Below are 16355 nucleotides of genomic sequence, written 5' to 3'. Positions count from 1 at the left end.
GCAGTAGCTGCTGACATCTAGAATTCTCAGAACACAGATGAGGGGTTTCTGGCCTCCACTTTCATTCAAAAACCATCCTGTGCAGAGGACTCTTCTTATCTAGGAAGTGCCACCCTGCTGAAAGCAGGGAAAAGCTTGGTTTCATAGCACAGTGAAGCCAACACCCTCAGAAGTTTTCCTCTAATACTCAACATTCTCCAGAGATAGGACTGAAAAGAGCTCCATGGGATTTCCCCAGCCGGCTTCCTAGCTTCTCATTTGCCTGCCTTAGGGCAGGGACTTCTCCATCTGAGTGTTCCCCAGCACCAACGCAGGGTCCTGAGAACAGGTGTTCCTCAATAGTGGTTTTCTGAATAGGCTTAACTGAGCAGGAGGTAGGAGGATTGGCTGGTTCCTCAGAAAGGCCATGACTTTAGTTCCAATAAAGTCTCTTTCAACTAAATCAGTCCACTTGATCCCTGTTACTCTGTCCAGCATGTAACAGGTATCAAATGCCTGTACCCATTCCAACGCCTTCCCTCCTTAAATGAGAAAGGGGTCAGAGTCAACTTCTTACCTTGACATTATGCAGGTGTTGTCAATGACTCTCATATGTGTGTCTGACCCATCTTGCTATCTCCCTTAGCGCATGCCCATAATTCCTCCATTGGTCCCACTTTAAGGTAAAAAAATAAACTATAGGTCATTTCTACAATGGTGCCTGGATTACTGATGGGGATACGCATCACCTCAAAACCCAATTCTGGCTTCCCTTACCTCTTACAATCATTTCCTGCCCTAACATTCTAATGGTCCAAAAAATGATTCCTTCCATCGTAGAGACAAACTCTGTCTTAGGCCCTTTCCTACACCCTCAGAGAGAGCCGGATGAAGTTCCTCATTTCTTTTCATCTTGTGAAACTCTAAGAGGATCCTGATTACTTTCATATCCCTAAAAGCCACCCGTACTACAAGCAGTGATCTCTTCTGCCTCAATAAGAGTATTTGGCAGGTATAAAAAGCTACGACGTTATGATCACGGAAAGGATTGGGGGAGAATTGGGCTCTCTACCTCTCCTTCAAAGGTGTAAGCTCTTGGCCCACTGGCTGAATTCAGACCATAGATAAATTTGGCTTCTTGCCCCATGGAACATTTTTTTAAATATGGAGTTATTATTTTTAAATGGAGACATTTCATATAAAATCCTGATTTCTGATTTCTTTTGAAAAGCTAGAAGTTTGGGCCATACTGGATACGCATTCCCACAGGGCGATGCCTGCTGGACTCTGCAGAGCTCCTGCTCCTTGAGGTAGGACATGTGCTCTCCAGTCCAGGACAGTCCCCATCATTCTCTTCTGCTCGTTATCCAAAGCCAGTTCACTCTTTTACATACCCACCTGGCCCCTGCAGGCCTCTGAGGTTTGAAACCTGGCTCTGCTCTCTACCTGGCTGGGACAGGATGTCATGTTTAGCTGGTGACCTCAGAGCACAGAAGAAGGAATCTTATCTTCCTTCTGTCTCTTTGTTTCAAATCAGTCCTCTCTCTAATAGTCTCCACTCATATTCCCCTCCTATTTCCTTCTCCTACTCCTATCCTCCAAGATGTCTGGGGAGAGAATCACTTTTTAGGGAATGTAAAATGACCAAAATAAATGCACACCACCAAGAGTGAGTGACAGCTCTGTGACCAGGGCACTCAGAGGTCCCGTGCTAGGCTGAAGGCTCTCCACTCTGCTCCACAGGAGAGCATCTGCTCCCAGCCCCTTACAAACAGAATGCACAAGAGGGCATACCAGACATATAGGAGCGGCCATTGCTGTCTTCTATGTCCATCTTAGAGAGATTCTGCTGGAAGAGAAAACAACTACTATTAGAAGCCAGATCTGGAAAGGGAGTAGGTTTCTCTCTGACATTCTGGAGTTAGCAAGAACCCTAAAGGATCACTTAAGTGTGCTCTGACCCTATCCTAAAGAAGCAAAACCTCATACTTTGTCCCGGAGAGAACGACGATGTACCCTGACTTACAAACCCCAGGGTCTCCGCCAACCCCCAACTTCTGCAGGCTTCCCCAGTCTCTCGGGTGGAAACACTGTCTTTTTTTTTTTTTTTTAAATATTTATTTATTTATTTAATTTATTTATTTTTGGCTGCGTTGGGTCTTCGTTGCTGCACGCGGGCTTTCTCTAGTTGCGGCGAGCGGGGGCTACTCTTCATTGCGGTGCGCGGGCTTCTCACTGCGGTGGCTTCTCTTGTTGTGGAGCACGGGCTCTAGGCGCACGGGCTTCAGTAGTTGTGGCACACAGGCTTAGTAGTTGTGGCTCGTGGGCTCTAGAGCGCAGGCTCAGTAGTTGTGGCACACGGGCTTAGTTGCTCTGTGGTATGTGGGATCTTCCCGGACCAGGGCTTGAACCCGTGTTCCCTGCATTGGCAGGCGGATTCTTAACCACTGCGCCACCAGGGAAGCCCCCGGAAACACTGTCTTATTCTACACTGGTCCCTGATTGTGTTGTTTGGAGAGTAGACCCTCTCCCTGTAAGTGGAGCTGATGGTGTAGGAAAGGAGACAGGTTACAGCTCAGCTCTCATGAGGCAAAGAAACAACCCCATAGAGGCTCTAAACCTTGTTAAGGATGGGGTAGTAATAGGAGGAAGAAGCTAGATGCGGTCGTTCAAGGGATACTTTTTTGGGTGGAAGGAGGGAGGGGGACAGGAAAGTAGAAGATAAAGGAGAGCAGCCCACCTCAAGTTCAGAGAGGAATCCTCTACTGAAGGTGTAACAGTCAAATTAAACCTTTAAGTGTTTCCCCCCTTACTTCTTGTCGATTACTTTGCTATGTTTATTTTTTTAAAAGGGGAGTTGAGGTTCCCACCCCTGAATTTAAAATGCGGGTTAGTCTATTTGAGGGAAGGCAAACAGTAATTGGCAGTAGAGTATTAAACAATCAAGAACTGAGGATAATTAAAAGTGATAATTTGTTGCAATGAATTATCCCAGGAGCCTGTGGGAGGAGAAAAAAAAAATTCTATTTGGTGGAAATTTACATACATCCAAAATTGCTTTCACCAGTCATCTCATGAAAAATAAATACCCCAGGGGCAGATTTTGGGGAGCTAGAGTGGGGCGAGGGAACAGCCTGAGCTGCCACCGGGATTCTTGGTCTCTTTGAAGGATCTCACTGAGGCAGATGGATGGAAATCTGGTTTGCTGGTAATACTATATTGATAGAGGTGGGTATGGGGGCTCTGGAGGGCACACAGGGGAAAAGTGTCTATCACCCCGTCTCCCTCCCACCACACTCCAAGTCATTCTTGTCTAGTGCTGGGAGACATCATACTCTAAAAAGTCTCATGAGAAAGCCTGACACACGGGCTCTCCTTCACTTTGCAAAGCAGCTCTCCCTAGATTTCATTAGAGAGATTTCTAGTCTCACCTAGGATGCCTGGGTGTGGAAGAAAAAATTCTCCAAGTTTATTTTCAACTCCTCTTTTCTTGACATCCTCCCCGGGATGGACTGAGCTTTGGGACCAGACTGCTAGACCAAGCCACAATAAGAAGCGGTTCCTTGAAGGTTCCCTTAGGAGCAATGATGAGAAGAGCCCAAGTCCACAGTGGTTAGTGAACTCATACCCTCTGGAACTAGCCATAGAATTTGCGGTGGTCAGAGATGGAAATACGAGGGAACGCGGTCTGGTACTCATGGGGTCCCTTTCATTTCCAAATCATTAGCTCCATAATTGCCCTTTGGGATTTTGCAGAGCTCAAGATGCCACATGTGACTTCCCTCACACACACACCCCCACCCCCCAATGCAGGAGAAGCAAGAGTGAGTAGGTTTTTCCCCATTTTCTGCTTGGAGAAACTGAGGTTCAGAGCAGCTAAGTGACTTGTCTCAGGGCTCATACTGAGCCTGGAACAAGGAAAAGAACCCAAGTCTCCTGCCTCTCTGAGGTGTGCTTCCTTTCAAAAGCCAGGGTACTCAAGGCCTTCATGGATCTTCTTGCTTTTCCCTGGTTCTAACATCTTTTCCTTTGGTATGATCCCCGTGGGAGTGGGGTTTGTTACTTAAAAAGTAAGAGCAGGGACTTCCCTGGTGGCACAGTGGTTAAGAATCCACCTGCCAATGCAGGAGACATGGGTTCGATCCCTGGTATGGGAAGATTCCACATGCCGCGGAGCAACTAAGCCCGTGAACCACAACTACAGAGCCTGCACTCTAGAACCCGCGAGCCACAACTACTGAGCCCGTGTGCCCCAACTACTGAAGCCTATGCGCCTAGAGCCTGTGCTCCACAACAAGAGAAGCCACCACGATGAGAAGCCCACGCACCGCAACGAAGAGTAGCCCCCGGTCACTGCAACTAGAGAAAGCCTGCACGCAGCAACGAAGACCCAACGCAGCCAAAAATAAATAAATAAATTTATTTATTTATTTAAAAAAAAAAGAACAAATTGAGCAGGCTCTATGGGGAGAAATATCCTAATGCGATTGTGTGTGTGTGTGTGTGTGTGCGCGCGCGCATGTGTGTGTATGAACGGGGAGCTAGACAAGCACTAGGTGGGCAGAATAGTTGAAGCATAGCATTCAGCTATGCTGAGTACTGGCTCAGGAAGTGCATCTCATTCTTGGACACCTGCCCAAATGGCCCCAAAACAATTTCGAGAAGGGTCTGAAGGAGTTGTTTTCTGAGTTGGACTTTGTTCCTAGAAACTGAGGAACTGAGCTCTTCTGCTTCTTAATTTTTCTTAACAGGTGCTCCATGACACATCTTGGGAAAAATCAGTCTTTAGCTGTCTCCAACTGGTCTAAATGCCAAGTTGGTAGCCCTGGGAGTGAGACCGGACTGAGATTCTGCTCTTCCCGATCCTGGTATTCCGAGAGCCAGGAGCACATCAGGAGATGTACTTCACTGTTTGCTCAAGTCTTCAGGCAGCATATCCCTCTCCACCTTCCCACTCCCTGCCCCTCAAAGCACCTTCTCCCCTGCCTGGCCTGCCAGGCAGATCTTAGTGTCTCCTTAGAGGAACTGGGTCAAATTAGGCAGTGCCAACTGGAGACACACCACAGCGGGAGGAGGCATAAAGAGGGAGAAGCTAGTGACACAAGACAGGTTTGGTTCAAAGATCTCAAAAGGAAACTGGCTTTATATCAACATAGACACCATTCAGTGATGGACGTAGGCACATATGTACTGTAAATTCAGTTCAGTGAGCTGAATACAAAGCAACTAGAAACAGCCAGCCTCCCAATTCAAAAGGAAGTATTTTTATGAGGAGGGAGGAAAGGTTGGTCGTTGTAACCTGAGACAAAGACTTTCTTCCCTGTTCTTTTGAATGCACCTGGCACCATAATAAGAATCCTCCATGGCCCTGGCTTTCTTCCATCAACATGATATCGCATTTAAACAGAAATGGGCAGGAATGGGTATCCCTTCCAGACAGAAGATTTCCCACCACACTTCCTGAGAAGCAGCAGGTGAGGCCAATCCAAGGTCTGACTTCCAAGGTTAGGCATCAGCTACCACCCTCATCTCCCCATCTCCACAAAAACGTTCCCACAGCTCTAACTATTGGTGAAAAAAATATCAGAAAGTCAAGTTTTCTCTGTGTAGTGGCTCTGAAAGCCTGAAAGAATATGGACATCACAAGTAATTAAAGCTCTTCAGATCCTCCAAAGAATCCTGTTTGATCCAGTGAAACTCCAAGACTGGAATTTAAAACACAGTCCATGTGGCTTAGTGGGTAGAAAGGTAGTGAGGAGGATGTCGTTGGGAAAGAGGGTGAAAGTGGAGAGAGGGGCCCTTGCCATGCCATCCTTTTGGCTGCAATAGGGAGGAGGGGAGATTTTTTTCTCTGGTCTCTCTTAGGATCTGGGATCTGAGGTGGAGTCCAGTGATTTTTAAAAAAATTTTTACTGGGGTATAGTTGATTTACAATGTTGTATTAGTTTCAGGTGTACAGCAAAGTGGATCAGTTATACATATACATATATCCACTCTTTTTTAGATTTTTTTCCCATATAGGCCATTACAGAGTATTGAGTAGAGTTCCCTGTGCTATACAGTAGGTCCTTATTAGTCATCTATTTTATATATAGTAGTGTGTATGTGTCAATCCCAATCTTCCAATTTATCCCTCCCCTCCCTTACCCCCCTCCCCCGGTAACGATAATTTTATTTTCTACGTCTGTAACTCTATTTCTGTTTTGTAGATAAGTCCATTTGTAGCTTTTTTTAGATTCCACACATAAGCAATATCATATGATATTTGCCCAGTGATTATGAACAAGACAGATCTTCCCACCTGCCTGGGATTGAGCAGTGCAGGTACTAGAAGTGGACCAAACCCAAGCATCAGCCTCTCCTGTGGACCAAACCCAAGCATCAGCCTCTCCTGTCTGTGCCTTCCTGAACTGAATGAAACCTCAGTAAAAAACATGTTGGAATCACAAAGCTGGCTCTGCTCTCTATCAGGACTTTGAATAACTGGGGAGGGGGAAAGGGTAAAGGGTTGAGAGAAGAGGTGGAATTAGGTATTGCTGCAACCTGACTACACGCCGCTTTCCAGGAACCAGACCTAGACATTGAGCGATTTGCAGCTCTGAAGTGATCTTTAGGGTCAACCTAGTGCCCTCTGAAGGAAACCCACCAACCTTTTCTCAGGTTATGTGTCTGTATTTACAGCAGAAAGATCTGACTCATTTTCACCAGGCTGTAGATAGTGACCTGTTTACTTATAACACAGACGAGGACAGCTCAGCTTCGTTATCCAAGTGCTTGGGGAGCAGTGTGGGGCGGATGAATTCTCAGGTCACCCTAGAAATGGCCAGTCTCTAAAATAAGAAGGGGTAAGAGCTGGAAACAACACCTGGGCAGTGGGAAAATATCACCTCATTGTCTCCTTTTAGCTCTCAGTTGGATGCATCTTTTCTCTTGTTCTTTGTGCTTCCCTGGCCTCCCCACGTAGACTGCGGAAGAGAGAGAAGGCTAAGGTTTATGGGTGGGAGGAGAAACAATCTCACCCCTCCCATGTCTCATTTCAGAACTAAGGAAAGGGCCAAACTAAACAGTTTAAATCACCAGGTGTGATGCACATGAGATGATACTTTCTGGGGCTTTTGGGTATACCCTTGAGTATATAAGCCCTATGTTTATAGAAAGGCTCCACAAGGTCACTGCTGTTCAGCTGTACCTTTTGGCAGGGGTGGGTAAAGTAGAGCAGGGCAGTTCAATTTGAGTTTTATAATAATAAGTTTTGAAGCCAAAGATGCCCAAAACAGGGTTTACTATCTCAAGTGAAGTTTGAAATGACATGGAAGTCTCAATTAACTATTCTGATTGGGGTAGGGTGGCAAAAAGGTGGAAGAGACAGAAACAATTGCCTTTGGTGGCAGTCCTGGCCAGAAGTCCCTAATGCATGGTGACCAAAAGAGCTCACTGTTGTTTGGGCCAGGAAGATGTTTTCAGGCTCCTCTGCTAACAACGAATCTTGCTCTGACAATCCAATTTAGTAAGCCTCTGTTCATTTGGAGGGCCTGGGGCAGGGGTGCTCCAGGACCTGGGGAATCTTGGAGCTAGAATGGAGTTGAGAGATGATCTCCAATCTCTTGGTTTTTAACAGAAGAGTTAAACTAAGCCCAGAGTCACCCATCTGGTTAGCGATAGAAGTAGGACAAATAGAACCCAGGTTACCAGTCTGGGCTTCTTTCTACTACAGCACAAAATCAAATCTTGCCATAGCAAGGTCTGGGGCTCCTCTGCTTGCTTTCTTTCTTGGATGATGAAATGAACAGTTTTGGGGTCTCCATCTTAGTGACTTAAGTCCTTGAACTACAAACACAGGTCTATGGATGGGAAGAGAAATAATCCTCTCCCTCCCATGTCTGTTTTCAGAGATTATGGGCCTGAGGAAAAAGCCAACCTAGACTCTCACTAAATCTCTTTAATGTAGGAACAGGGCTCCTTGGCTCAAGGATTAGACCAGCATACGTATTCCAGCAGAGTCTGCAAGGTCGATGACCCTTGGGGGGGACCAGGCCATTCATATCAGCACTACCCTTTCTTAGATTCTTTCCTCTGAAAGACCTTGAACCTGTCTCTGTTTCCAGTACAGAGTCCCCAGCTCTTCTGAGAAAAGGAGGCAAATCAAAGAGCCTGGAATTCAGAGCTTTCTCCAGCAGGGTCAAGAGACCAACAAAGGGAGTCCCTCTGCCTGTGGCATTGTCTATACCCACAGGGTTCCACACTCTTATTTGTTCCTACAGAGCGAAATGAGGCTAGAAATACCTGCCCTACAATAACTTTTTTTTTTTTAATCAGTCATCAATTTTATACACATCAGTGTATACATGTCAATACAATAACTTTTTATTTTTCCTTGACTATTTTGTGTGTGTGTGTGTGTTGAGGGAAGAGAGATGGCCAGTCTGGGAGGAAATAATTTCTTTGTGGATGTTGGGTGGGGAAAGTAGGATAAAAAGTGGGATAATGTTCCTCCCATGCTGGGAAGTACTAAGCATGTACTAAGAGGAAATAAGGAATAAACTTTCAGTTGCATTTTCCACTGGAAAAAAGTCAGGACTTATTTCTGATCCAAGTCCTCCAAACCTACTGAGAGTAAGGGGATTGCCCAGAAGCTACAATTGAACTAACTAACTGCACTCAGTGGGCAACAAAAACATTATGTTTTGTGCTTGAGACATCAGCATCTACTGAGTAGGACAAGATATAATTCTGAAGCTGCCAAATTGAGGGCAGCTCCCACCATCCTGGGGCCCACCCCAGAAGCTCCACTGAGACCTCTCCTGCTTCCCAATGGTAAGGCTATTTTCTTCTTTAAAGACTTTATTTTTATCTCAGGAGCCACTCTTTTGACGGTTCTCATGACCCAGGGAGCAGTCTGGATTCTCTGAATTAGGCTGTAAGTGGGGAAGGCTGAAGTCCCCCGCACACCACAGAGCAAGATTCACTGACCTACTGGCAGACCCATGAGGAGATGAGGAATTCCCGGCTGGGCATTTCACATACCCCTACCAAATAAGATGCTACACCCAAAGGGTGTCTGATTTGGCCTTTTATCTGGTCTTGTTCTCAGAATCTGAGTGGTCTTAAGTGGAAATATTCTAGGTAGTCAGACACCTGCTTTTATTGCTTCCTAAGGACATGGACATGTACCTTCACCCAGACAAAGTGAACAAGTAGCATTAAGGGGAAACAGCCAGGCCTCAATAGTCTGCTGCTTGGCCATGATTTCAGAAGGCCTAGAGCTGACCTATGAGCAAGTCACAACCATACCAAGCTCACCACTGATGCTTTGAGGGCTCGGACTGGGGAGACTGGAGTATAGCTGGAGCTATCAGACATGTAAGTGGGGGTGGATAAATCACAACAGTAGACAGTTTTGCTTATAGGAGAAGGGACTGAGGTGAAAGAAGGTGTGCAAACTTTGACACAGTGTGGTTGGTAATACATCAAATCTTCCTAGAAGCAGAGTCAGTAAATTCATGACCTTGGAGGGGGAAATGGGGTACCATATTTCCTAAACATCTCATATCTAAAGGTCCATGTTCCCATTAAACATTGTCACCAGACAGGACCAGTCATAATTAAAAAAAAAAAAAAAAAAAGGATAGAAATCAAACAGTGAGAATCTACAACTACAAGGGCGAAGACAGTAACTGGGGATGGGGCTGTGTGAGGAGATACAGGGAAGGCTGTTTTAGTTTAGACCTGCTTCCCAAGTCTGTTGTACCCCCTGGTGGTCTGCCCCAGGGCTTCCTCTGTGTTTCTTCCTTAGGGCTCCTACGCAATGAACCTCTTCCTTCCCAACCTTGCTTCTCAGGTTCCCTGGACTTCTCACCCTACATAGTACCCCAGACAGCACTTTTCGCTCCACCCTAAGTTTCTTCTCTACCACATGTTTCTCCCACTCTGCTCACTGCCTCCCAGTCTTCCCACTTAGGCCTATGTCTTTCTCTCTAACCTTCTTGACCGACACCTTCCCCCCACCCCACCCCGCGCCGCCTCTCGCTTCTTTGCCCAGGTACCCAGTCTAATTCGCCTTTCTCCGCCCTGTCCTTCTGTTCTACCCCAGCTGTACCCCACGAAGGAGCCTCGCGCACACCAGCTCCCGCCTGTCCTCGGTCCTCTGCCGTGACCCATCTCCCGCCCTTTTAGGACGCCTAGGTCCCTGCTACGTCCCCCTCAATCCTGTGGCCTCGCGCCAAACCCCCCATGCCAGCTTCCTCCCTTGGGCCGCAACCCACCCAGCGACCCTCTTCCCGCCTCGCCCCCGCCCACGTGTCCCCCTCCCTTCACACCCAAGCCCCTCAGGCCCCGCCCCCGGCGGCCGAGGTCCCGCCCCTCGCGCTTCGCCCAAACCCCGCCCCTCACTCACCTGAGGCAGCTCCGCGCGCGCGCAGGCTGGGCGGGAGAGGGAGAGGGGAAGGTATTGGGGGAGAAGGGGGCGGGGCGGCGGGGGTCCCCCACTCTGGCCCGGGCGGCCCAGTGCGGGGGGAGTGGGGTCACTGAGCCGGCCGCAACCGGGCCGGAGGCGGGACCCGGGCGCTCAGCGGCGGCGGCGGCTCCATCTCCATCAGCGGCTTCACCTGAGGAGGGACGGGCCCCCCCCATAAACCCCCCCAGCACGGCTGTCCCCCCTCCCCCGAACAACTTCCGGCCCCACTACCAGGCGACAGGCGGCGTGGCTGAACACCGAGCGCCCACAAGCTGGGGAGACAAGGGAGGAAGAGCTAGGGGAGAGTAGCCGAGCGCCGAAAGATTCAAGTCCTAAAGGCGCGGTCGCAGGCAAAGGGTAACTCAGTGACTGCCCCTTCATCTGCATCTACTTTGCAAACAAGGCCACGGTTGGACGCCCTAGTTGCCGTGGCACATCTGCCCCTAGTGCCAAGTTTTGCCTTTGCCGCCCCTAAGACAATATTGATTTTGACCTCTTAGTATTCTTTGCCTTTCCTGCCAAGTGCGTAGGAATTGTGTGGGGGAGGGGCTTAAGGATGCCAAATCAAAAAAAATTTCCTCTCTTGGGGGGTATCCTGAGGTCATTCACTTAAGTAGCCCCGCAGATACTGAGACTTAAGAGAAGGAAAGCCCAATCTGGACTTCCCTGCCCCTGCTTCCTTTTTCCCTTCCCCCCACTTTTTGTTTGTTTTGGGTTGTCTCACTAGATGTCCCAGTACCAATCAGTGCACCGCCCTCCTGCAACTTGCTCACTCCCCAGCCTCAAGAAGTCCCAAAGGTCATAATCTTTTTTTGCTCTTTCAGAGTGGTAGTCTTAAACAGATATTTTATTGATGTATTTAGAAAAGTGGAACAATAAAGGGAGAGGGTTGTGCCCGTCACAACCCCTGGCAACCTAGAGACGCAGTAAAAAGTTGCATATACACTTTTCTTACACATATCCTCACACATTCTCTGAAGAATCCAAGAAGAAAAGCAAAATAAGGCCTCAGTGGTGATAGTCATTAGAAATGGAGATAGGGTAGGTAGAAAAATAGCACTTATTTCCAGAATTACTTTTCCTACTTCTAGCCCTTTGCTCCAGCAGCTCTTACCTCCTCGAAGGCACCGGGTCAGTGGCCAGGAGGGGTATGTAACACCTCCTGTCAAAGGGAAGCAGGTGCCTGGGTGGAAGTGTGCAATGCATGTACCTGTGTGTGGCTTCGGAAGGCATAGTCAGGGTTGTGATGCAAGACATGGAGAGGTGGAGGGAAGGATGTTTTGTGGTAATGAGGCCAAGGGATGGGTGTGGAAAGGGGTTCAGAAGGTGGTTCTGGAGAGTAGATGGTTCCATTTCACTTTCTCATGGAGCAACATGGACGTGGACATGGTGCCAGGCATTGCTGAGCACGCCTCGCAGGTTCCAGATTGGGGCCACTGTGTCTGGCTGAACATTGTAGCTGTCATCTACAGCCTTACAAACGATGTTCAATTCTTTTTTCCCAGCTGGCACAGGGGCTTGCAGCTGCCATAGCCGCCAGGCCCAGGCCTTTCGGGCACGCTGTTCCTCTCCATCCAGCTCAGCCACCTGCCAGGTTAGGCCCCCATCCAGAGACACATCCACCCTGACCACAGCTCTTCCTCCACCACTCCATGCATAGCCTTTGACAGTCACCTCCCCTGACTCTATTGTCTCCCCATCTTTGGGCTGTGTGATGGCTGACTGGACAGGAAGTTCCTGAATAGATGGAGCCGAGTCAAAATCTACAGTGTCCCAGTCCACAGATGGAGAGAAGCCTTTGTAATCCCGCCGCTGCCAGTGGCTGTAACTTTCCTCTGGTTCCACGCTCACTTTGCCCAGCCATTTGACATGGCGGGCACCCACCACACCAGGAACCACCACCCGCACAGGGAAGCCATGGTCACGAGGCAGAGGCTGCCCATTCATCTCATATGCCAACAGGACCTCAGCTTCAGGGTCCATGGCCCGAGCCAGAGGGATGGATGCTCCATAGGCAGTCCCTGTGGGGTCTGAGTCCAGTCCCTCAAAGCAGACATGGGCCTCAGTTTCAGAGAGGTGGTGACCAGCCTGGGATAACACATCACAGAGCCGTGCCCCAGCCCAGCGTGCAGTGCTAATGGCCCCTGCACTCCACTCCAGACCTCGTACTTCTTTGAACCGAGTCATCTCAGAGCGCCGGTTGCCAGCACACTGCAGAGTGACCGTGATCTCATGCTTGGGGAACTGGTACAAGTCATCCAGGGATAGGCACAGAGACTGACCCCCAGGTGGCCCTACTACATGTAGGCGATAGGTGTCTGGGTCAAGGTTAGGTACAGGCAAATGATTCCGGGTGAAGAAGATAGGGTTGGGTGTGATGTAGTTTTCTGTCAGCAGCTCAGGGGGTGGTTCCGCATTAAAGGGGCGCTGGCTGTTGACCTTCAGGGCTGGGTGACGTATAGGATCATCAGCGTAAGGGTCAGAGGTCTTCAAGATGGAGGCTGCCTTGTCGTCGGGGCTCAGCTCCCCAATCTTGTACTGAGCCAGTATCTCTCGCACGTGGGACTGGTTGTGAACAGCATAGAGGGCCCAGAAGGGCTCTAGAGGACCCCCAGCTGCTAGCATCAGCTTTGATGGACCCCCTGGGTGTAGGTCCACAAATTCTGTGACATCAAAGACCTCAGAGCCCAAAGTCACCCAGATCCCAGTCTCAGGGCTGCTGTGGGATCTCACTTCCTCCCTCGTGTATATGCGTGGTGACTCCTGAGCAGCCTGCAGGCAGGGCAGGGTTGAGGCAAAAGGGAACAAAATGTTAAGAAGAAATCACTCACTTCACCCTGACCCAACCGACAACGGTGTAGCCACTGGGAAATGGAGGTAACAGATTCCGTCTCTACTGTGCATGAAGACAGTGTCACCGTGGGCTCTGTGGTAAAGCCTGGGTTGCCTGGGGAGCTCACTAGGGCCCCTTTGTTCTGACAGTGAAGTCCCTTCCTTCCCTACTTACCCTGCACCGGTGGTCATGATAGGCCAACATTGCACCAAGGCCTAGCAGAGTCCCCATGACTCTCCATCCCCTGGTGCTGGAGTTATCACCAGAGAAGGCATGGCTGGAGCGCTGTGGCTGAAATGAATCATTTGTAGAGCAGGCCCAAATGCAGAGCCTTGAGGGGGCTGACTTGAGTCTGGAAGAGAGAGAAGTCTTCTTAGTAGCACACTTCTGATCATAAGAAAGGGCTAGGGAAGGCCTGGGATGTACCTCTCCCAGGTTAGCCATTGGTTTCTTCAGTTGGGACTTAGTTTCTCAGGAGTGGGTGGGACAAGTGGGACGTGGCTTTCCCTTTCCTCCCTGGCCACTACCTCAACCATCTTAATCTGGCAGATAAGATAAGAGTCATAAAGGTACAGGGAGTAGGAGATATGGGCTAGGAACTGGATGGCCTACCTGTAGGCCTGTCGGAGCCCTGGGACCACAGTTCTATGCAGCAGCAGCATTACGGCAGACCTAGGATAGAAGGAAGATTCCAGGATCAAGACAGGGAGTCCTGCATCAGGGATGAGATTAGGGTAGCTTGAGGGAATGGGTGGGAGGAGGACACAGAGGAGATCAGCTAGGAGCTCTCTGGACAAATGGGTAAACTTTTTCTGTGGTAATGAGGCCAAAGAATGGAAGTGGGGGTCCAAATGGGCCCTTAGAGAAAACTTGGAGAACTTCGGAGACAGAATATGCTGACAGGATGGAAAGGAATGGGGGGTGGGAGGGAGTCTCCTAGAATCACCTGTCTCCCATCCTCCACTCTCTACTTTGTCCACTACAGAGAACAATGGGGGCCAGGGCCTAAAGGGCAGAAGCCAAAAGTCTATTGTCCAGTTTGCCAGTTTATTATTTCTGAAGTCAGCAGAGGACAACCGCAGGGTATACTCAAAGAGAGACAAAAAGGTGAAAAAGAGTGGGAGGTGAAGGAGCTCGGATGCTGGAGTCAAACTGCTTTGCTTTTATAAAACCAGTCCTGCCATTAACCAGCCCTGTTCCTGGGCAAGATACCAAGCCTCTCTGAACTTGTGTCCTCATCTATGAAATGAGATCTACCTAGCAGAGCTGCTGTGATGAGCAAACAAGTAGTAACATTATCATTGAAGGCCTTTCCCTCTACCCACCCTAAAAAAATAAAAATTGAACCTGGCTGGGAACTGGACCCCAATCTGGACCAACCCCAACCCCTACCTTGTCTATGCCATTCCAGTGAGCTCAGGAAATTGAGGAGTTAATGGCCAGGATGTCAGGGGATGGGCTAGAGAAGGAAGAGGGTAATTTTTCCGCTCTGGCCTGCAGCAGTTTCTTCCTTACAGCACTGAGCATATCACTGACCCCAGGAGGGCCAAAGCAGGGAGGGGTGAGAAGAGTCAGAACTGCTGATGAGATGCTAAAGAGGGGTGCCGGCACAGAAACTGCGAGGAAGCTAGGAATAGGAGCAGAGTCTGCATTTTACTCCTGGGCCTTGGGACCCTCACTCTCCCTCCCACTTTCCCTCAATCCCAGCAGCCCACTATAAGCAGACTGGAGCGGTACAGGTAGAGCTGACTTGTAGGTGAACTCGGTCAGCCCAGTGTCCCAAGTTTGGGAGAGGCAGTCTTCTGCTGCAAAACGGATGCCACCCCCTTGTGCGGGTGGTGGACAGTTACTCCGCAGGGTCACTTTGGGTAGAAAATGGATATGTCCAGCACCGGGGCCCAAGCACCCGGTTCCATGTCACTGCCCAACAGCTGGCCCAGGAGTGTCTTGTAGCAACGCCCCGCCGCGGCCCAGGAGCACAGAGCTAGCGGGAGTGGAGGCAGGTACTGGCAGTTTTGCTGTCCTTGGAATTCGGAGCACCCCTGGGTGCCAAGACCGCCGCCGCCGCCCAGGTTACTAACCCTGCCTCCTCCTCTTCCCTCTCCCGGCCCCAGCCTCCTTACCCAGCTCGGCGTCCGCACGGTGGCTCTTTTACCCGCTCGGCGCCCAGCGGCTGCCGGCGAAGGGGCGGGGCCTGCGCCGTGACGTTGTGCCGGAGTAAAGGACCGCTCTCTCCCCTCGGCTCGTCCCCCAGCCATTGGCGGGCGGCGGGCCGCCTCCCAGCTGCTGTGCCCGCCTCCTGGAGGCCGAGGCTGGCGGCGCGCCACCTGGGCTCGGAGCTAGGGCGGGCTGTTTTTGCTTCCACCCCTACCAGACGAGGAGTGGGACCTCATGATGTCCGGAACCCGGGCAGTGGAAGGTGATGAGGACTCCAAAGGTTGGGCTGAGAGATGTCCCCGCCCCGCCCCACCAGCTGAGACACAAGGTGCTTTCACTAGAGGCCTCGGGATCCAGCCGGCTTTCTCCCGGTGGTGAGCTCCGCCTCTAACCTATTTTTTGACAAACGCCTGTGTTGCAACTACAACAGTCCTGTTTGCCTTTTAGAGAAAACAAGATCAAGCGCTCAATTCTTTTATGTCCAGGAATGAGAGCAGAAATGGGGCCTAAAATGGTGGTTCAAAGCCTTCGAGATCCCTTGGACCAGCTGCATTTCTCCTCAAATTATAGAACCAACACTAAATAGACATCTTTTTAATTTTGCTTAGTTGTCAATTTCTTTTAAAAAGTCGTCACTTGATGACATTTTAACGCCCAAAGTAGGAAGATTATAACTGCTCATATCAGAATAAAGGATACTAACAGAAATTGTTTGCTATTACCCTTTTATCATTTGGTGTGGGAGTGAAAACTTGTCATTGGCTAGCTGTGGACCCGGGGCAAACGTATCCACACTGCCCTCTAGAGACTAGAAGGTTGAGTTACAACCTTACTTTAAGTGAAGATCATTTCCCCTTTCTGCTTTCCTAAACTGAACTAGAAGAGCTTTTACTAGGAATGAAGAAGCCTTGGGGGGAGTCCTAAGAGATACAC

General features: G+C 49.6%; 2 protein-coding genes across 9 annotated transcripts in view; both read right to left on the bottom strand.

The window, feature by feature from the left end:
• Positions 1-10592, bottom strand: part of IKZF4 (IKAROS family zinc finger 4) — a 26440-nt gene extending 15848 nt beyond the window's left edge. For 2 of the 8 annotated variants that reach the window (XM_059936133.1, XM_059936139.1), the window contains exons 1-3: positions 10373-10592; positions 6867-6944; positions 1774-1825 (exon numbers count right to left, since the gene is read on the bottom strand). In XM_059936133.1, the coding sequence (XP_059792116.1) occupies positions 1774-1813 (40 nt within the window). In that variant the 5' untranslated portion in view covers positions 1814-1825; positions 6867-6944; positions 10373-10592. Of the gene's footprint in view, positions 1-556; positions 656-1773; positions 1829-6844; positions 6945-10372 lie in introns of those variants that run through there. The other 6 variants (XM_059936143.1, XM_059936136.1, XM_059936134.1 and 3 more) reach the window with 6 other exon arrangements.
• A 669-nt stretch (positions 10593-11261) lies between these two features.
• Positions 11262-15461, bottom strand: SUOX (sulfite oxidase). Its single transcript, XM_059934648.1, has 4 exons — positions 15389-15461; positions 13878-13937; positions 13440-13617; positions 11262-13204 (listed from the first exon to the last, which is right to left on the bottom strand). Exons 2-4 carry the CDS (start codon positions 13925-13927, stop codon positions 11795-11797), a joined length of 1638 nt encoding a protein of 545 aa, XP_059790631.1. The 5' UTR covers positions 13928-13937; positions 15389-15461; the 3' UTR covers positions 11262-11794.
• Between the last annotated feature and the right edge of the window lie 894 nt (positions 15462-16355).

The sequence above is a fragment of the Balaenoptera ricei genome, chromosome 10 (genome assembly GCF_028023285.1).
Source record: "Balaenoptera ricei isolate mBalRic1 chromosome 10, mBalRic1.hap2, whole genome shotgun sequence".
In the NCBI taxonomy this organism is placed as follows: domain Eukaryota; kingdom Metazoa; phylum Chordata; class Mammalia; order Artiodactyla; family Balaenopteridae; genus Balaenoptera; species Balaenoptera ricei.
Note: the sequence above shows the minus strand (reverse complement) of the source record. Positions and strands in the feature narration are given on the sequence as shown.

Excerpts from the sequence above, each read along its gene's own strand:
- SUOX (XM_059934648.1), bottom strand. The coding sequence starts at position 13,927 with ATGCTGCTGCTGCATAGAACTGTGGTCCCAGGGCTCCGACAGGCCTAC. Across the intron at positions 13,618-13,877 it reads GGGCTCCGACAGGCCTACAG|ACTCAAGTCAGCCCCCTCAA; the intron begins GTAGGCCATCCA and ends TCTCTCTTCCAG. Across the intron at positions 13,205-13,439 it reads ATCATGACCACCGGTGCAGG|GCTGCTCAGGAGTCACCACG; the intron begins GTAAGTAGGGAA and ends CCCTGCCTGCAG.